At 44.7% G+C, this 22,027-nt stretch overlaps 1 protein-coding gene across 2 annotated transcripts in view; it reads right to left on the bottom strand.

The window, feature by feature from the left end:
* ADAM19 (ADAM metallopeptidase domain 19) overlaps window positions 1–22,027 on the bottom strand; it is an 83,703-nt gene that overhangs the window by 17,767 nt on the left and 43,909 nt on the right. For both annotated transcript variants that reach the window (XM_072756744.1, XM_072756745.1), the window contains 8 exons: window positions 18,851–19,043; window positions 18,135–18,200; window positions 13,134–13,205; window positions 8,433–8,599; window positions 6,435–6,519; window positions 5,597–5,736; window positions 3,693–3,870; window positions 488–577 (listed from right to left, as the gene is read on the bottom strand). In XM_072756744.1, the coding sequence (XP_072612845.1) occupies window positions 488–577; window positions 3,693–3,870; window positions 5,597–5,736; window positions 6,435–6,519; window positions 8,433–8,599; window positions 13,134–13,205; window positions 18,135–18,200; window positions 18,851–19,043 (991 nt within the window). The remainder of the gene's footprint in view (window positions 1–487; window positions 578–3,692; window positions 3,871–5,596; window positions 5,737–6,434; window positions 6,520–8,432; window positions 8,600–13,133; window positions 13,206–18,134; window positions 18,201–18,850; window positions 19,044–22,027) is intronic.

Raw genomic sequence — 22,027 nt, 5'->3', positions numbered from 1 at the left:
TGACCTGGGATAAGCCACTTATCCCCTCTGAACTGCAGTTTACTTATCTTAAATTGAGGATATTAATATACATTTCATGGGACTTTTGTGAGGCTTGAATGAGACAATATATATAAAATTTCCTGCATAGTGCCTGCCATCTACTAAGTCCATTAATATTAACCAAAATTTTTATGATTATTATTATGAGCTCCAAATAAAATCAAGCCTACTCTCTCTGAATACCTTTTTTTTTTTTTTTTTTTTTAAGTCTTCCATCTTCCAGTACGCACAGCCCTCTGGGATGATTTGAAGCCAGGGAGGCATGGTATAGAAAATAGTAAACTTCATCACAGGGGCCAGCCCAGATCCATGTTTCTGAAACTTTGATGCCATCACTTCCCTGGGATGGAGGCTGAATCCTGACCATCAGCCCCCAGCAGAACACTGGGCTGTCAGGTCAGAATGCTGGGGCTCTGCGGGGCAGGGTGGGCAAAGGGCCTCTTACCTTACACTGGTGACAGCAGGCACCATGGGCACATTCCGCCCCTTCTCTCAGGGTGCAGTTGGAGGCATTGCAGCACGGGTTATTACATTCCTGCAGAAGCAGAGGGAATGTCCATGAGCCTCTGGGGCAGCAGAGCAGGGAGACAGGAGTTGGGGTGGAGTGAAGCCCTTCATCCACATCCCACATTTCCCCAGCCCTGCCCCACATGCCCTTGGGGCCCAGGCTCCCTAGAAACTCTTTACCAAACATTTTGTTTTATAGGTTTATAATGAAGGTAATGTATATTTATCACCAAAAATACATAAATGCACAATCGCCAGCAACATCACAACACAGACACAACTACATTTTGAGTGTGAATATTTACCCAGGCATTGTCCTCTTCACATATAGATACATATTTAATTTACAAAATGATAGTATCCATACTGCTTTTTAATGTAATATATGTACATTTGCCCCTGCAGTCCTGTGTTCTTCCAAAACACGATTTTTAGCATAATATTATACTATATAGGAATTCTGGGATTTATTTTTCTCATTCCCAATAGAACGTCCAGAGACTCTGTCTTCTACTGCTGCCCTTCTTGCCCTCACAGCCCCAGGCCTCTTATCCCATAAGAAAAGGCCATCAAAAGCAAAGGCTATGCTGCCAGAAGGTCTGAACACAGTTTTTTGTTTTAAAGATTTTATTTATTTATTTGACAGAGAAGGAGAACACACAAGCAGGCAGAGCAGCAGGCAGAAGGAAAGGGAGAAGCAGGCTCCCCGTCCAGCAGGGAGTCTGATGCAGGACTTGACCCCAGGACCTTGAGATCATGGCCTGAGCCATGGCCTTCCTAAACCTTTACCACAGATCATAACCTAATTAGCTGAAGGTAGATGCTCAACTGACTGAGCCACCCAACACAGTTGGGTGAGCCTCCCAACTGAACACAGTTCCTTAGACTGCTCTCCCCATCGGCTGCTCTTCCTCACTCTTCACTGGCTTGGACCTTTCTGAAACAGAAGGTCTTTAGGGGTTCCATGCTCTCCTCTCTTCCTTATTGCCTTATGGGTCCTGATTTGCTGATGTACAGCATGAAATTTAAAAGATGATGAGGGGCACCTGGATGGTCCAGTCGGTTAAACTTCTGCCTTCAGCTCAGGTCATGATCCCAGGGTCCTGGGACCAAGCCCTGCATCAAACTCCCTGCTCGGTGAGGAGTCTGCTTCTGTCTCTTTGTTGTTCCCCCACTCATGTTCTTGCTTTCTTTCTCTCCCTTTCTTGCTCATTTTCTCTCAAATAAATAAACAAAATCTCTAAAAGATGATGAGACACCCCAATGACCCCAAGTTTCCTTATCACACCCCTACTATATTCATAGGCCTATCTATCCCAAACCATTTCTTGACAATGCGCCAGGCAGGCTCCATGCATAGGTCCATTACAGCCTTGTGAGGCAGGATTATTCCCATTTCACAGATGGGGAAATGGAGCTCAGATAAGTCCTATGCTGGTCAAGGTACACACCCAGCAAATGCTGTACCTGAATTCAAGCCATGTCTGCTTGGGGACTGTCCCATGCTAATGAACCATATCATAACCCTAACTGTCCAGGTCTAGTGTGTTGGAGGGGCACATTACGTGCCTGACTATGATGCTCATCCACTTGTTTCCCCTAAGAGAAGGAAAAGGATATTTTCCTTCCATTAGTCTCCCACTATCCCAGGCTCCAGGCAGACCGGGTTCCTTCCCACTTCAGGGCATAGTTCTTCCTCTCGCTGAAATGTGCTTTCTCTTCTTGTGCTCCTCAGTAACTCCTAACTTAGCCTTTGGATATGGGATCAGAAGTCACACTCCCACCTGAGTAGAGTAGCTCCTCTCATACTGCAAATGCTCACAGCACAATATCACTGGCCTTCCTAAACCTTTACCACAGATCATACTCATATACTTTTGTAATTATTTGGTCAATGTGTTTCCCCCAGTAGATGATATGCTCCACAAGGACAGGAACCATGTCTATTTTTGCTATCCATCCTATCCCTAGCACCCAACATAGTGCCCCACACTCAGTAAATATGTGCTGAACATAAGCCAACTGGCTGAGCCCACTTGTGGATTGCTCCTCAACTCCACTAGACCCTCCATGGTAAGACGGACAACTCCCTCCTTTCTGATGGGCCTGGACTGATCTCTCTGAACTCATGGTGGTGGGGATGGCAGAGCCTCTAACTAGTTTCTGTTTTATTATGAAAGAAAGTTATGTGCTGACATTAAAGACAAAAATCAGGGGCACTTGGTTGCTCAGTCAGTTGAGCATCTGACTTTGACTTTGGTTCAGGTCATGATCTCAGTGTCGTGAGATTGAGCCCCGAGTCAGGCTGTGCACTGAGTGTGGAGTCCGCTTAAGATACTCTCTCTCCCTCTCACCAAGCTCCACCTCTGCGCGCTCTCTCTCTCTCTCTCTCTCTCTCACAAAAACCATGCAAAACTAAAAAACAAAAATCAAACCATAGGGAAGGTTATAAAATCAAATAGTCTTACACACACCCTCAGCCTCCCCTTCCACGATTTACTGTTTTGCATATGTTAACGTGCATATCTCATCCTCCAGAAAATAGACATGAAACTATCCAGTTCTGCTTTTTTGCAAAAAATAACACACATCTGTCAAAAATGACAGCACCATGCTGCATGCCCACCACTCATTCTGAAGAGAAGGAGGAAACAGCTTGCACACAAACAGTTCTGTTCCTTCTTCCTGCAGCAGCCCTTTCCAGACCTAACAGTATTTCCTACATCCTCTTTCAATCATCTCTTCTCTAGGCCAAGTAGCATAAGCTTATTATTTTAAGCATCCTTAGGGCCCAGGTTCAAGTTCATATATCCAGCTGTGTGGCATTGAAAAAAAAAATCAGTGGAACTGGAGGACAAGGAAGGCCATCTATAACTGCCCTGGGGAGGAGATTATAGGCTTTGGTTAGACCAGACACTCACAAGGAGAATCCCACCCTGACCTGGACACCAACAGTGCCAACCTAAAACTGAGAGGGTCTGCAAAAATGGTCCACATCCGTTTGGTGACGGGGTCTTTAATAGCCCAGTGAATGTGGGAAATGCCTAAGACTCAGAAGTGTTCGGTTGCATTCTCTTTGTCTTTAAGATTTGAAACCAGTGCACAATCTTCCCTTCTTCCCTGGCACTACCATGCCACCTTACCTCTTCCTCCCCACAGTCACATTCTTCCCCATCTTCCAGGTAACCGTTCCCACACCTCCGGCCTCCATACAGCGTCCTGGTGTCTGGCATGTTGGAGAGACACATCCCACCGCCTGACTGCAGATACCTGTCCAGCTCCTTCCTGTTGCATCCATTGAACACTCTTGGAAAGGGATGCCTGGCAGAGAATAAGGCTGGAGTTGATTGGGAATCTGAGCAGCAAGCAGCCAGAATAGTCTTAATCCTGCTGCCTATGATGCTGATTCCACCTAGACTCAGACCCCCACCGTCTCACGCACACACATTCTGTCCTCTTAGAACATCGCTGATACATTCTCTTACAATTCTTTCTAACCACCCCATAATGTTCTTTTTTCCCCTCACTCTGCAAGGAGGTGTCTGAGAATCAGAAGCAGCAGTTTCTTCCCTTTGTAGGAAGGGGTTGCAATAAATAAAGGGTTATGAATATGTTACAATAGGTTTCCTGAGTCTTAGAGCTGAATAAAATACTAGCCAACCCAAACTTTTCTTGAAGCTTTTATCAGATGGAGATTTTCTTAGAACTGAAGACCAAGCCAAAAAAAAGCCAAGATCATGGGTTTAATTTTTTCATTGGGCCAGTGATCTTATGACCTCTATTCTAAGGATGCAGGCAGCACTCCAAACTCAACCAGCAATTCACAAATGCATAGTTTCATCACCAGATTATGAAAGGTCCTGGGTCCTGCTATTGGAAAAAAAGAATCAGAAGTCATACATTCTCTAGCAGCAGGTCAGTACCACAATTTGGGTCTATAAAGGAAGAGTTATCCTGTTCTAAACCAACTAACTAAAAGTTATACACTGGAGGTTCCCCTTCGGTTGTCAGCTCTGTCACCAGGAATTTGTGGCCAACAATTTTTAAACTACTTTAGTAGTTTATATTTGCAGCTAGTTTAAAAACAAAATTGTGTAGTAATTAATATAACTCTCAACCACAGGACTATAAATATGCTTTTTAGATTGAGAGAGAAAAAAAAAAAAGATTGAGAGAGAAAGGGATGGACTTCATGGTAAGCTCTTAGGGATTTGAACATGACCCATGGAGCTGTATCCTGCATGTCAACATCATCCTTTGTATGTCACAGCCAAGAAGCAATGGAAAACACCGGATGATGGAACTCCAAGAAAAGTGCATTTCCTCTTAAAGACACTGAAATACCATTCCCTAAGAACCATAAGTAGGCTCTAATGGTCTGGGGTAAAGGGAACACAAACTCCCACCATGATGCCTTCAAAAGAGCAACTCAGGTCTTGGGAGAACCCAATGTTCTCTGCTGTATGAGTCCAGATACTAAATATTAAGAGTTGTGGCTGTTTCTCTTTCAAAGGCTCTGGTTAAAAAAAAAAAAAATCCTCACAAATACAGGGAGATGTAGCTGGCTTGTTCTTATCCTCATGGTAAATGCAACCTGTAAATTCCTAGAGGGGTCACTATGCAGGCATGGATGCTCCCCTTCCTTTTCCTTGTTGGATAGGCTACATCAGAATCTTTAATCAGCACTGACCAAATTCCCTTGGGACGGAGAGACTGAAGGGTTGGGGCTATTCAACGTAGGTCCTCTTCAAAAATTCAAGAAATGAAAAAGAAACATGTGGTCAGGCCAATTTTATAGCTGAGGACTCTATGACAGAAATCAAGTATATCTAGGGTTCCACCAGCACCAAAGTACCTGCTACAAACCTAATGTTCCTTGCACACATTTGCTTTTTTAGTTCTCTTTCAATTTCTTTGTTGTCAACTGCATTTCCCTCCATGGCCCCTGCGAGAGGTATAACAGAGGCTCCTAGGGCCAACTGGGAGGAACACTTGGGTTGTACTGTCCTCAAATGTTCTGCTCTCCTTGTCATGGTGCTTGACTCACCCAGTGGCAGCTGCCATGATGCACCCGCCATCAGCCGCGCTGGCTGAGCAGCATTCCGCAGAATCGTGGCTCATGCCGAAGTTGTGGCCCATCTCATGGGCCATGGTGGCAGCCACACCAATGGCATTCTCAGAGTGGTCCTGCCCAAGGAGAGAGTTAGGGTCAAGAGGGCAGCTCTCCCTACTCCCTGTTTCTGTCTTTTCTTAGCCAGGCCTCATAGCTGTCCACTGATTCCATGAACAGCACATCAGGCTTGGTGATGAAAGCCTGTGCTTTAACTGTCATGCTACATCTGTGGATGAATATAGGGTAGATAAAGGGGTGGACAAACAGATGGAAAGCAGGCCTTCATCTACTTCACAGGTTAGAAATGGATAGTCAAAACAGTCCCACCAAGCCAGAGAGAATTTCAAAAGAAGGCAGTAATTTCCTAACCATGACTTTGAGACAAGCAATTGTTTCATAATAACATGCATAAAAACACAAAACTGAGGATTAAAAAATAATTTTTATCTCTATTATCTACTGTATGTTCTCCAGCCCCTGGTTTGGAACACAAGAAACCTAGCTGACATCGCTAGATATAATGTAATCACTTCCAGGGTTCTCCTGAGCTTGAAAATTGGGGATGAACTATAAAAAAATGAAAATTCACCCCTGGGTACCTCCATCTCTTAGAACTTAATGACTTCATTTTAAACAACTGCCCTACTTGATGTCAAGCTTTTTTTTCTCCCCTGCAATAATAAATATAAACATTTTTTTCCACAAGATGACCTCCTGTCCCATGAGGCAGTTTTCTGCCTTCTGCGGAATCAACATATTGGCTGAGACTCACCATGTTGACTCCTCCAGACTGGTACACGGAGCACATGGCCATGAGGGGGGCCAGCCCAATGGTGGTGCCATGGAAAGACATGCCCCTGCAGGAAGGAACAAGAGAAGGTTGCTCAGGAGTGGACAGCCCTCATGGCGTTCCTTGGCCCTGCTGACATTGCCAGATCATTCCCAAGGAGAGAAACCCCGGTATTCTAGGCCAGTTGGACAACTTCCACACCTCTCACTTCCTCTCACCTACTCTCTCACTGCTTCAGAGAAATGGAGGGAGCAAAAGGTCACTTTTTCCCACAATATGCCCAGAGCCCCATTCCCTGGAAGGAAATGGGCAGGGCTCACAAAGCTGCATCCCATTCCTGCTGCAGAGGAAAAGGTCAGGGGGAGGAGCTGAGGAAAGAGTGGCACAGGTCCTGATGCTAATATGACTCATGAGCACTTCTGTCAGCTGCCAGGGTCCCATTGCCATATCCCTGGCTCTATGGTATGTGTATGGGGATGCGGTGGGGGGATTGGGCAGCAGCTGTGGGGGCTGATGCTTCATTTCCTCATCACCCTGGGGCCAAGGAAACAGATGTGTCCCATCAGGAGCCTCACAAAGTGCAGCTGGGTGCAAAGATGAGCTGTTTCTGCCTCTGTTTTGCAATTGTGAGGCAAATCTGCCAACAGCCAGCTACATTCCTCCAGTACAATGCATCCCTCTCTCAGCTGTATCCATCCAGGACAGGGGAGAGGGAATGAATAAAACACCAGTATTCTCAGGCATGCCACAAACATGGAATTTACTTAAAGGCTCCACATGGAAATTCATTATGTGGTGCTTTCATATCTCTATGTTTATCTTCTCATCTAGACCATGAGATGTTTGAGAGCCAAGATGACCTTATTTATTTGGGTGTCACCAGAACTTAGCATAGAATCTGACACATAGGGGGCACTCAATAAATGTTTGCTGAATTGAAGGCAGATTGTTCTTTAGAGAAAAAAAAATCTGCAAAAGAACACATAAAACATATGCAAATCTCTATGAAGCCCCACAGGTTATCTTATAAACTTAGACATGGCCCTGAGGAAGTCCTACTGGACACCTGGATTCAAGGTCTTGCCCAAAGCAGGACACCAACCAAGCTTTGCAAATTCAAGCAAAACCCAAAAACTTCCTAGGTGAAGGTTCCATTGTGAAATAACTATAGCCAGAGTTTGGGTACAGTTATTTCCCCATTTCTTTTAAAGAGTGAACAAATGATTATGGATTCAGAGAGATATTTTTAGGGAGCAAAAGGAAAATAGCCTTACTATGTCTGTGCCTTTTGCTACAACTGTCTCAGAATACCGTTGGAAGTCGACACTAAAAACATCAAATGTTCACCCCTCCCCTGGAGGGGCCTCATGTGCCACCATGATTCCCAACACAATCTGTTCATTTCTCTCCAGGACTGAAGAAATTCCAGCACAACACCCCCCACCCCCCAATGTCTCCCTCCCACCAAACGCACGGTTCCTACACTATCTGCCACTGGAACCAGTTCAGGGTCTCAGCCCTGAGCCCCTAGGAACAACGTGAAGGGCAACCTAAGGAAGCCTCTCTTCTGCTACTGCTTTGGGAAATTACCATGCCTATTAAAATAAAGCACCAGGAAGACCCAAATGAGCCCCCTAGAAAGTCTGTTTGAAGGCAGCCCCCAACAGTCAGTCACTTCCCGATATACACCCAACTGTTTCAGAGGTTCAGCTGAACATTGCCTAAGTCTAATTTTCTCACCTAGATCATAAACACTTCTTGGGGTTGTTAAGACTCTTAGGGTTTTGATATTTTCCTGGGTGTACTGGGGGCAGAGCACACATCTGAGAAGTAAGTGATTATTTAGACCAGAGAGGCAGGATGGCTAGTACCACCCACTCTCAGCACTGGGGGAGGGCAGTGGACAGCACAGCACCCACACTGCAGGCAGGGGCTGTGCAGCCAGGCCCAAGGAAATGCACATGGAAAGAGGCCACTTACGTGATTAACTGTGCATTGTCATGGTTCTTCTGGGTGAGCAGCTTGCGCCTCCAACTGAGAAATGACCATAGAGTAGAGTAGGGGTTCTCGGAAACTTCACACATATTCCCATGAGTCCATACTTCCAAGCCCACGAGGGCAATCCGGATGTTCAAGGATCGGTAAAACTGAAAAAGCACACACGAATGCCACAGCATCATCTGTCAACACCAGGAGATTTATATGCCCCTCCCTAGCCTCAGCACTTGGAGCAGGGGCCGGATTTCTCTCCTATACATTCCTCCAAGGGCATGGAGGCAACAGGGGCTGCTGTTCATGTTTTTCAGAAGGAATCAATGAGATGCTGAGAAAGATACACAACGTTCTGGTGCCAGAGATGGGTCATTAAGCTTAGGGGAAAGAAGCCTGAGATGGAGGTTTAGGCATTTCCTATAACCAGAATTACCAGAATTACAGAATATGTAGTCTTTGTTTCTGGCTTCCTTCACTTAGCATATTTTTGAGATTCATCCATCTCATGGTCTATGTCTGTCATTATTTGTATTGCTAAATGGTATTTCGCTGTATGAAGATACCAAATTGTACAGAGATGCATTTTTGTGTGAGGTCTCCCACTCATTTTGGAGTAAATGGGTATACATGATATACAAGTAGCTAGATACACTTATTCTTGAAAGTTTCCTTTCCTGTCACTGGAGGTGTTTGGGCTTTGTCACAAAGGCCACAAACAGGTGGCCAGCATGAGACTGCGAAGGTCCCAGATACCGTTTAGAGTTCTGTCCAAACCAGAGATCCTGAAATTCTGTAAATGAGACCTGACTCCCAGGTTCCTTCAGAGTAGAGCTACACCTGGTTTGTGATGTGGTGTGTTTCACCTCGTGCACATATAAACAGGAAGAGCGTTTTCTTTAAAGCAAAGTACTACTGGGGGCATCTGGGTGGCTCAGTGGTTGAGCATCCGTCTTCAGCTCAGGGTGTGTTCTCAGGATCCTGGGATGAGTCCCATTACAAATATATGTATCTGCCAAGGTGGAGCCACTTTAAAGAGTGAGTTTTGTCTTATATCTGAAATGGATACAAGCATATGTTTAAACTGCAAGATTTTTACTTGCTAGAGAATCTGTTTTAATATAGTGGTTTGGCCTCTGATTATTTATAGGTTTTATAAATTTTAGAATCAATTTCTCTTTAAGGTGGCTCGGATTTTTCAACTCTTGTGCACATAAAATTGAGTTGAAGTTCATTGTGCCTTTTTTTCTTTATCCAAATTTTGAGTTAAAGCTTCATATGGTAACTGCATCCTGTTCAGACACTGTAGTCGAAATTTTTGAAACTGTGTGGTGTTCACTAAAAGTAGGAATAACAAAGTCAAAGCTAAAACTTTGGTGAAACCCTTAAAGTCCAAATCTTCTTGATATTGTGAATTGTACCCCTTCCAGGTTAGTTTCTTCTGGACTCTCCATACTCCTTACAGTTACCTTTTAAATTTTGCACACATTGAGATTAAATTGGGCCTCTACTGTGCCGATTCTTATTTCCTCTTGTGTTTTAAGTGTGAACTAACAACATAAGTGAACATTAGCATCAAGTAGTGCAGACATATGTGTGCATTTGCTTGATTCAATTTGTTGTGACCTTATCAGTTTGGAATTGGAATTGCACCATTTCGTAGACAAAGGAAACTAAGTATATTGCTGCACTTTTAAGTTTTCAGAACAGTGTTGAAAAATTGCATTGTTTTTATTTTTTTTAAACTCAGTTAAAAAAGACTAAAACGTTCTTTCAAAAGAGGCATCTAAATGTGTTCCTAATTTTGTATATGGGCTTAGGTTTTGTAACCAATAAAAAAAGCTGCTATCAAATATGATAAAAAAAAATTTCTTCCTCTGCCTGTGCCTCTGCCTCTCTCTCTGTGTCTCTCATAAATAAATAAATAAATAAATAAATAAATAAATAAATAAAATCTTTAAAAGAAAGAAAAAGCTAAGTACCACTGGAAGGCATAGGTTCAAAGGATTCTTTGACTGGCCTACCCTAGAGATTACTGAGGCAGTGACTCTGGAAAAAAAAAAAAAAATGCACGCAAATCTAGGTCACATGAGCAGAAGATACCATCTTAAATCCAAAACTGGCAGGTACTGCAGCTGCTAAAAACAACAATCGTAACATCAATGTTTATCAAGCACATTCTATGTCCCAAGCACGGAAGCTTAGAAAAGTTCAGTAACTTGCCCAAAGTCTTAGCAGGAGGATGGTGGAGCCAGGATTAAGGCCCAGATTATCAGATCAGACCCCAGAGCCACTCAAGACCCTCACTGCTTCAGTGCCGGCCTATTACACATCCAGAGACTCATCTTGCCCCCCAGAAGTTGTGGTGTAAGATGGGCTCCAGATTCAGTGAAATAGCAGTTGATTTCAAAGGAAAGTCATTTTCCCGTTTTGTGCCAGGTCAATCATTACAGAGAATAAAGGGTTTGAACTTGCTGCCTGAGGGAGCTTTTAAGGACGTAAAACTTGGCTTTTCCACAGTTAAGGGAAAACATTTTGGATTGGGTTCATGATTCAGCAAATTAGTGCCGCTCCTTCCAGTTTTACAAGTTGCTGGATCAGCAAGCCTCAGAGAAGTTGGGTTTGCCTTCCTTCACCCTAGCCAGGGTGACTAAAATCAGCTGCTCAGAAGAAAACTCAGACTGCTCTCCAGAAGGGACCAGCCAGGCAAGGCTAGGGGCTTCAAATACGGGCCAGGCCATGGTATCTTCTCGCTTCCATTTTTCATAGGCACTCTTGGTTCTACCACCCAGACCAGCTGGAGAGTTCACAATGGGGAGGCCCAGCCAAGTCTGCCACCTGCTGGGTCTCCAGAACAATAGATGTCACGTGGTGAGAACGGGGTCTGCCTCCTGTATACATACCCCCCAGGAAACAAGCTTTTTCTGTTTTCCCAGATGTTGAGTGTTTGGGATGTAGGATCATTTAAATGTTATTGTTGAATGAACTAAGAGCTAGAAAGACAACTGAGCTGTGTCCCTGGAGGCCTTCCTTCCAGGAAATGCTGATGTTTGACTTTCACCTGCCACTGAACACTGACCAGTGTTTCCAGAGCCATCTAAGGCAAAACAAAAACACAGACCATTAACTCTCCCATCTGATGACTTCAGAACACTACCAAGTTTGCTGGTAAATCCAGCAAAAAAAATTTAAATTCTCTTCTTTATCTTCTGTTTTGAAAAAAATAATTCCTCTTTAGATCTGGGATCCATGAATCCCTAATAGGCCTAGAGTTAAGAATCAAAAGTGCTCTGAGTGCCCTGAAATTGTACAATGTTTTCAGATTCTCTCTCTCTCTCTTTTTAAGATTTTATTTATTTATTCATGAGAGGCAGAGAGAGAGAGGCAGAGACACAGGCACAGGAGAAGCAGGCATCCCACAAGGAGCCCGATGTGGGACTCAATCCCCAATCCCGGGATCACGCCCTAAGCTGAAGGCAGACGCCCATCCGCTGAGACACCCAGGCATCCCTGTTTTCAGATTCTCAAAGAGACCCGTGACCCCAAACATTAAAATCTAACTTTTAAAAACCATTTACTACTGGCCTATCAAGAGAGTACTATAATTTAAGGTTATCTATTCTACTGCATTTTGTAGTATAAAAAATACCCCTTTTCATATAAGCAAAGTATTTCCAAGTCCTAGACCAGCCTGTTCTAGTAAAATTCAACAATTTGGGTATTTCCTAAGGGCATGTTTAAAAGGTCCTGATCTGGGAAAGTTAGCTATTCACACCGTCTTTCTAAGAGATAACTAATTTTAGAACCATTTTACAGATGGAGACTATACAGATTGGCCCAAAACAACCCCATTCAACTTTTAAGGCTCTGTATCTTTCCCATGCTGACCTCCCCAATCTTCCCCTAAGTCAGAAAATGTGGTTACATGAGCAGAAGATACCATCTTCAGTGGCATGTCACTCAGATTGACTGGCAGTGCTTTCTACAGTGAGAAGAATTCTGAGACTGTGTGGGGTTCAGCAGGAAAGGGTGCTGGGCTCAATTACAAATGTCTGCCATGGGTACCGGTAAGGAGACTTTTCAGTATGTAGCCTCATATTTATCATTCTTGCCTGAAAAGGAATAGATCCCTTTCAGCTGCAATGATGAAAGAAACCACAGTGTAAGCTTTCTAAAAAGTGTTGAGCTTTTTACCTGGAAGGAACCTTAGAGAACCTTAAAGCATTCTTAAACTGGGCTCTTCCATGTCCTAGGTTCCCTGGAAGCCATTGGCAAGGGTGAGGAGAAGGAGCAAGAGGATAGCACTCTGGATCCTCACCCCTGCTTTAGTTTAGAGAGTTTGTCATTACCTGACTTTTATATTAGACACTGGCATAAGATTTCATTTAAAAGAAGGGTTCCACCAAGAAAACAAAACCATTGAAGCCATTGATTTAAGCCAGCCCCTCTGCTTTGTAAATTAAAAACATAATAGAACAAAACTGCAACCCAAAGAAGACAACTTACCTGGCTAAGGTCACATAGTTGAGGGCTTTGTCATGACTACCCTAAGCCTCTATGCCACTGCTATTGCCTCTCAGAAACTGTGGGGGTAAGCAATCCATGAGGCAGCTGAGGTGCCATGTGATCTCCTGTCCTGTGGCCCCTCTAAGGTGCTGGCACCTTTCCCACAAAGTACACACCTGGTCTCACCTTATCAACGTAATTGGCGATCTCCATGAGCTTGTGTTTGGTGGCGTCCTGGTCTCGTCGATTCTTCTGAAACTGAATGGAGCAAGCAGAGCTAGGTGAGGCCCCAGAACCCCTTCCTGGACCCTCCTGTGACCCATTTCTTATCTTTCAATTAGCTTTTGTTTTCTCCAATCTTCTATAAGCAGTTATTTTTATTTTTATTAGTTTTTAAAGATTTTATTTATTCATGAGAGAGAGAGAGAAAGAGAGAGAGGCAGAGACACAGGCAGAGGGAGAATTAGGCTCCATGCAGGGAACCTGACGTGGGACTCCATCCCGGGTCTTCAGGATCAGACCCTGGGCTAAAGGCGGCGCTAAACCACTGAACCACCTGGGCTGCCTTTAAAGCAGTAATTTTTATACAATTTCTTCTCCCCTCACATACCCACCCTCCACAGTGTCAGCTCAGGGAGGGCAGAACCTGGGTCACATTCATCTTGGTATCTTCAGCTGTCAGCTCAGTCTCAGGCACACAGTAGGCATATAATAGTTGTACAGTAAATTGAGGTCTCTTCCTTTAGCCCTTGAAGTCAAACCTGTTCTCCTGTCCTCCAAATTATCAGGTCTCCTGCAAACTCTTACTGGGGTTTAGAAGTGGGACCAATCTGGTCCTTGCTTTGGCCATCACTCCATCATGAAGCTATCATTACAGGGAGCTCATGAGGCCTCCCTAAATGCGACTGATCAACATTGATCAAATCACCATGTGCGAGGCATTATGCCTGGCACTAGTATGTGAGATCCTGGTACTGGCCTAGAGGACCTTACATTAAAACAGAAAGAGAGGGGCACCTGGGTGGCTCAGTTGGTTAAGCTTCCAACTCTTGGTTCCCACTCAAGGTCATGATCTCAGGATTGTGAGATCAAGCCCCACATCAGGCTCTGCGCTCAGCAAGGAGTCTGCTTGGGATTCTCTCTCTCCCTCCCCCTCCCCCTGCTTGCTCTATCTTCTCTCTAAAATAATCTTTAAAAAAAGAGAGAGCCAGAAATAACAACAATGACAGATTCTGTATTTAAAGCATACACAATTAAAATGGACACATAAATAACTGCAATGGGAGGCCACGCCAATGACAAACATGGTGCTGGCAATCAGGACCCTAAGACTGTGGCAAACAGGCTTCGTCTGGCATGTCACTCAGATTGACTGGCAGTGCTTTCTACAGTGAGAAGAATTCTGAGACTGTGTGGGGTTCAGCAGGAAAGAGTGCTGGGCTCAATTACAAATGTCTGCCATGGGTACCGGTAGGGAGACTTTTCAGTATATAGCATCATATTTATCATTCTTGCCTGAAAAGGAACAGATCCCTTTCAGCTGCAGTGATGAAAGAAAGCTTCACAGTGTAAAGCTAAAATCTGCTACAATTGCAACCTAAATTTGCAAATGATGGGCCTGTCCTGTATGCGGCCATTGTTAGAGAGAATCCGGGTACCTATCTGACTTACCTAGTGCACAGTATATATGTTACTTCAATTCCAACCCTTCACATCACTCCTCCACCCCATCCCACAAAAACATCCAAGCAAGAATATTAAAAAAAAAAAAAAAAAAAACAGCCAGGTAATACACGTTGAGATATGTGTTGGAATGAGGGTGTGTCCTGGCCATGATACAGGGGAGAAAACAGCCGCTTCTATTCTTCCATTGCTTTTGGACTTTCCCGGGGCCTCCTCAGAACTGTCACTTGTCAGAACTGTGGATCGTCTCACTCCACCCTTGCTTTCTAGAGTTCAATTCAATGCAAAGCCCAAGACTTGGACCTATGACTTGTGAATCCTAAAGTTTCTCTTAACAGAGTCATCCCATTTCTAAATTGGTCTCACTGCAGAGAAAGTGTTGCAACATTTATTGAATATTTATTAGAACATCAGAGTCAGATTTCACTGTTTTCCAAATATATTAATCCTATCTTTAAACAACTGCCTGATAATACCACTGTTGTTGATGGACAATATACCATGTTGTCCAGAGGAGCCTCAAGCAGGGGTAGCAAACTTTCTATAAATGGCCAGATTGTAAATATTTGAGGCTTTGTAGACATACTGTGTCACCTCTGATCACTCTGCCACTGCAGCTCAAAGCAGCCATGAACAATACACACAGCAGGAAGCATTTGTTCCAGTACAACTCTATTTACAAATACATGTGGTGGGCTGGCTTTGGCCGGAGGCTAAATATAGTTTGCAGACCCTGATTGAAAGAAAGAACTCTATCAACCTTATACTTTCTAGGGTGACACAGGAAGTAAAACGTGGAATATCACCTGGGCTTTGCCAGCCACCCCACGTTCTTTCTGGAACGTATCAGCACTCTGCGTGCCTGTTTTTACAACTATCCTATATCCTCCTACAACATCCTATCTTGCTCCTTCCCTGCCTAGATTTCCCATTTAACCTGAGTAATGAATAAACAGAGGACTGGCCCAGGCTCTCCCACCTAGGCTCAGGGAGTGAGCACCTACTTGGTCATTTTTACTGTAATTACTCACTCTCCGGGCGGCTCTGCTCCCTGCACCGGGTTCAGAGCCCAGAGATGGAGCCTGGCCTATCTCAGCACCAGGTTATAAATCACAGATAAGGCAGTCCTCCCCTTCTCTCTCTTCCCAACCTCTTAGATTAATTAATTGTCAGAAATACATATCTGCTTGCAGAGGATGAGAGGCCACTGGGAGAGAAAGTCAGGGAGAGGGGGTGTGGGGAGGTGAGGATTTGTGAGCCTGCAAACCCAGCCTGGCTGATTACATCCCCCAGCAGTGAATCATTCAAAGCCCAGAACCCTGAGAAATAAGCACATTCCTGATCCACAGGCTGCACGAATCACGCCCTGTCAGCAATGTCTATGGGACTGGTGCTGGAGGCTCTCTCCTCTGGAACAGGAAGATGGCCCTAAACCACACCATAATCCTAGAGGCCCCTTGGGAGCCACTCTTCCTCTTGGGGGTTTGCTGTGGCCCTGAAGGTCATGATATTGAAGATGCCCAATCCCTAACCCACCCCCAATTCTTCAGTTTCCAGAATTTCACACCCATCCAGTCTTAGAACCCTGCAGCAAGATTGCACTGGGGAGAGTGCAGGGCCGAAGAGGAGGATCACCCAACCTTTACATTAGAGCAGTGGGGTTTCTATATACTTAACTGTGGGGGTCTCAGGAGCTTTATCTGAACAAAAGATTCTGTGGCTAAAAAAAAAAAAGTTTCAAGACCACTGCATGAGATGATCTTAGATCATCTAACAAAAGCTCAAATGGAAAAATGTCCTGGAGTCAGAGGAACTCAGCCTTTTTTCCAGCAGCCCTCTCACCACAAAGCAGTCCTGCCGGGCAGGGGCCAGTGTCGTTACCTCTCCCCATGACCATGGAACCTCGGCTTTTAAATCAGCTTTAGATTTTGCTCCCCACACCACTCCCCCATCCTACAGGCACACCAGTCTTTGGAAAGGAAAACAAAAGAAAAAAAAAAAAAAAAGGAAAGGTTGCTGGAGAAACCAATACCTACATTAGTTACAAAGCTAAATTCTTCTCAAAGCAGAACATGATGTTCCCTTGGCCTGAAATGCCCTTCACCTCCACTTTTCTGCCCAGTTAAGGACTCCTTGTCCTTTAAGGTAGCTCAAGGCCACGTGCTCCTGCATACTAATGCTCTCAAAGGCAGCTCTTCCAGCACGAAGCCTAGTGTTCTTTCCATGCCCTGCACTGCTCCACCATCTGTGTTTTGGGACCGTGGACTAGGTAAGGCCACCTTGGGGAGGTAAAGCTCCCTGGAAAGAGCTGCATCATCTGGATGGGGCATGAGACAGGTGGAGCTCTGACGAGTTCTGTCCTAGGGGACCCCAGGCGAGGTGGCAGCGTTAGACCATGTCGAGTGCTCAGCTCATTGTGACTTTCCCTGCCCAGATGTGCTTAGTTGTGATTAGGTCACTATATGAAGTGAGAACTGGACGTGAAATATGGCTAGTTTAGGCAAATATGGGCTCTGGAGCCTGATCCCATTCTTTGGGTGTCAACTTCAACCTCATCATCTTGGAGCTTTCCCCAATTCCTAAAGTCATGTCAGACCTTTCATGACCTTTGCTCTAATTCTCTATAGAGATCAATCTTGGCAGTCACCACACTTGAGTTTTTGTGCCACTTTTATAAACTTTGGTGTCAGGGGCAGGTCTATCTTAATCTCCTGGGGCCAAGTACTGTGCTTGACACATAAGAGAAAATCAAGATACTGTTGATAAACAAATGAAATGAAAGAGTGAGAGGGATGAGAGTTCATCAAATCTCAGAAGCCAAGGCCAGTCAGTGAGAACCTCACCTGATTTGAGAAATATGGAATTAAAGGGCAGACAGCTATTCCTTAGGTCAGTAGTTTTCAAACTTGCCTGTGTCCAGAATCACCCAGAGGGCTTGTTAAAATATGGATTCCGGGACCTCAGCTGCACAGATTAGGATTTAGCAGATCTGGGATGGGGTTCAAGAATTTGCATTTCACAAGTTCCCGGGTGCTGATACTTTGAGGACCATTTGGTTCTCACTTGGCACCCACATGATTATAAAATGGATCCACCCATGGAACAAAAATTGTATTCAATCAGATGACTGAGAATATACTTATTATCTTTGCAAAAAAATTTTTTTGAAATTTCTATAGAGAATTTATGGACTCACTAAGAATATACACCCTAACCAAAAGGTCTCAGACTCAGTTTAAGAAATGTTAACCCAAATAACACTAGTTGCCATGATTTTCTATCTGATTAATGTATTGAGCCTGAAGAGATTTTTCTCGGTTTTTTTTTTTCCTCAACTATTTAAAAAATAGCCAAAAGAGCCCTTGGTCAGGTTTAAGGCCAAAATCACATGATCAACTGGAGAAAGATGAATGTTTCAGCATTTCGCCCAAAGTGGCTGGAAGCCTGGAATGGCAGCTATCAAGAGAGTAGCTTTTCTACTAAAACCCATTGGCTCCCCCTTACCTCTGCATAATCAGCCACGAGGTAAAGCTCCACATACTTCATGGAGTGTAAATCTTCCCTTTTCATCTAAGAAAGAGATATAAGCAGATCAGAGCTGTAGAAATGGTGGGCATGCTAGTTAATAATGGCCCTCCTTACTGACTTTACACTTGGCATTAGAGACCATCCTGGCTATAGTTACCATTACCCTCACTACACCTTCAGGCTGTCATCTTGGTTATCGATGGGGCTGCTCAGGGACTATGAGTCAAGTCCTTTATACTCAAAAAACAATAAGCTGGGGTGGCTAGTTCACAGGCCAACATACTGTGAGGGAACATGCTGACAATCAAGTTCCCAAAAAGCATTTAAACCACATACCTCTATTTTCAGTATACATAAATACATGTGTTTTGTGCATATGGTTAAGTGGCTATTCCAAAAGGGAAGGCATGGCTTTTTTTTTTCTCACATTTTAAAGTTTCTGAAATCAGCATCTCAGAGTATTATAAATGTCATAGTGTTTTTTCCCAAAAGTTTTTCCCAAAGGCAATTATTCCATCCAATACAAGGGTATCTCACATAGCAGTGAAAAAGATAAGAACTTAGAATTAAAAAGAAAGGTTATTTCCTCCCTCCTGTCCATCTCCTTTAATTTAGGAATACTCCTGGATCCAAAGTAAGGACACCTGAGGGGACAAGCATACCACCAGGTTGGCTCTTGCACTGAGACTCACCCTGCGAGGTCGTTTCTTGGTCTGGTTCATAGAAGGAAGGACCCTGTCCCCAGTGATGGACTTGGAGTACTTGAACCCACAGTTCCCCAGGGGCAGCTTGAGATGTTCAGATCTGTAAATAAGGTGGTGGCCCTCGCTGTCGGGGAGGGGCTCGATGATGTAGCTGAGGTTACTGCTCACCGTAATCAGTCCTCTGTCAATGGGAGAAACAGAATCTCTGGTCAAAGACTATAGTCCTGGAAAAGTCTCTTGCTCAGGCCTCGGTTTCTCCATATGCAAAATGACATGGTTGGTTTTGATCACTGTTTCTTTACTATGGGGTCATGTATAGTATGGGGTCTCTTTTGGTGAGATTCTGATGCAAACTCAGACTTTCCCTCCAGAGAAATATGCATGTGTATATGAAAGGTGGTACACAATTTCAGATACTAAAAGCTTATTAATTAAGAAGCTCAAAGCTTCTAAAAAGGCCCACCAGGGGCAGTTAATAATACAAAGGATGGTAAGACCAGGATTCCAAAAAGCCTCCCAAACTCAAGCACCACATGAGACAAATCAAAAGTTGCAACTTATAGGTTCATAAAAAGATGGTCTGTAAACTGGAAAATAAACACTGGCCTGGCGGTGAGGAAACCCACGTTTTGGTCCTCACTCCAACAGTAAGCTGTCAAATGGTTTTCAATGCACTTCTTAAAAAAAAAACAAAACATTCCAAGCCTCAGTTTCCCCTGTGTAAATGCAAATGATAATTTACTAATTTAACAGGATTCCAGATGATTAAATGAAAATATTTTTGTGTATAGAAACCAAAGCCAGAGGCATCACCTATGGCACTCCTACTAGCCTCAACGAGGCCGTCTTTTAGTGAAGCAACATCCACAACCAAGAACATGTGACTACCCTTGGCTCCCAGTTATAGATACAAGCACTGAACTCAGAATAAGGACATGTGTTCATTCATTACATTCTTTCACTCACTGAACTCTTAATCTGTACTAGATGTGATCTAGACATAATCCCTGTCCTCAAGTAAGTCACAGCTTCATTGGAGGATGGTCATTCATTCTATAAGTATTTCCTGAGCTCCTTCTATGTGCCATGCACATAGAAGAACTAGTTGATGAGCATGGAGAAGTGAACAGGATAGACAAAGGGCCTGCCCCTCTGAAGCTTACACTCTGAACCTGGGAATAAATCACTAGAATATATAACAGAGACAGCAAAAAGAATTCATCGCCCCCAACACGGATGGACTGGATACAGCTGCCTGGGAGCACTCCATCAATGCAGCTTCTGAGGAAAGAGTGCTATGACCTGTTATCGATCACGATCGCAAATAATCCCTGGTGAGTACAAGCCCCTGTAGCAGGTATCTGCCATCCTTGATACAGTAAGATGAATACTATAGCAAGGGAATGCACTGAGTCAGGGCTCTGGGGGAGGAAGAAGCCCAGTAACGAGTCTGAGGGCACCAGCAGCATGTCATGGGATCCCAAACCTGAGGCCCTCGTCTGTCCAGAGAGTTCAAAAGCTAAAGTATCTCCAAGTCAGGCTTTGTCACTCCAAACCGGCAAGACCTCTGTCTGGCTGTCCCAGCTTCCACCTCCACCCCTCCCCCCTCAAATCCCCACCCAGGCTCTGCCCTTTGGGAAGAGCCTGTGATGCTTGTGGGAGAGATAGCGCCAGTTTGTGATCAGCAGCAGCCTTCCTGGAATCCATCCCTGGCTGACCTCACTCTGGTGCCAGGGAGCCTGACGACTTCCCGGTTGCCTCACCCAGGCTGACGCAGCAATCTGGGACCAGCCCCTCAGCCCGACACCCAAGGTGCTCCCTGAACAGCTGAGGGTGGGAGTGGGGCTAAGAGCAAAGGTCACATCCGCTCTCGAGTCCAGACAGGAAAGGGCAGAGGGGAGAGCCACTGTGGGCATCCTGTTCCCAAGCTTTCTTCTCATCTCGCCTGACCAAGGCCCCTCCCATGACCTCAGTTTCCCCCAATGCCTCCAAACATTGGAAACAGAGGGCCTGACAGCAAGTCAGAGGATGGTTTTGTGCCCATCAGGTTGTGGCTGTGAAGATAACACCCAGTGAGTGGAAAGTTCCAGGCTTCCCTTGAATAAGCTTCTGGGTCAAACAGAACAGAGATAAAGCCAAAGCTTAGTACATGGTGAACAATAGGGATCATGGTGGCTATACAGAAGCTTCGCTATGGTCCAGCCACTATGCTGAGTATTTTCTTCTTCACACCAACATTTCTGATCCTTAGAAACATTATCCCCATTGTACAAATAAGAACACTAAAGTGAGGTGAGGTTAATAAACTGACCACCCAAAGTCACACAGGTAGCAAGAACCCAAGCAGTCTGGTTCCAGATCCCACAGCCTTAACCATGATCTCACACTGCCTCTGTCACAACAGCCCTGGAGAGTGGGTCAGAAAGATAGCCCCCATCTACAGATGGTTACAAGTGACAGGCACCAGTACCTCTCCCTGGGGGTGGGATTGGCCTGTCCTAAGTAAGATATCAGTCTGCTGGGAGATAAGACGAAGGAGGCTGTTAGCCTACTTTTCATTGTTGGATGCCATTTTTTTGAGAGTTAACCGCAGGCCAGGCACTGTGCTTACAATCGTCTTTCTTTTTTCATCAGTGTTACTAGGCACCATCAGAAGTCCCACTTCATAGATGAGGAAACTGGGCCCTGGAGAGATTAAATAACAAAGTCTGCCGGGTATCTGGAGCCCAAGGTTTGAGGTCCAGACTCTGGGCTGTCCATCAGTGAGTTCCAAACTGATGGGTCAAACTCCCAGAGCTACCTATTAGAATATTCTATGGAGCATATTAAAAATACAAATGTAGGAGACTCAGATATCGTAGGCTGGAGCATCTGCGCTGTAAACAGTCCTGCGGTAATTCCCTGCACAGTAATACTCAGGAAGTTTGGCCTGGAGCCCAGGCGTGGTGGCAGGAGCCTGTCTTTTCACAAAGCCCCAGACAATTCTGCTTCAGAGAGTGGGAAGATTCTACTTGGAGAAGCACAGGCTCAGGAGGACACTGAAGGTCCTTCTGGCAATAGGACTCATGGCTGCTTCCCGCCCGTCCCCCTACTGTGGTCCCTGGTAATCTGCCCCATGGCACCGTGGCCATCCTCCCAGACTATCTGGCTTGGAGGAGAAGCTGG

Source organism: Vulpes vulpes, chromosome 4 (assembly GCF_048418805.1).
Source record: "Vulpes vulpes isolate BD-2025 chromosome 4, VulVul3, whole genome shotgun sequence".
NCBI classification, from domain to species: Eukaryota; Metazoa; Chordata; class Mammalia; order Carnivora; family Canidae; genus Vulpes; species Vulpes vulpes.
Note: the sequence above shows the minus strand (reverse complement) of the source record. Positions and strands in the feature narration are given on the sequence as shown.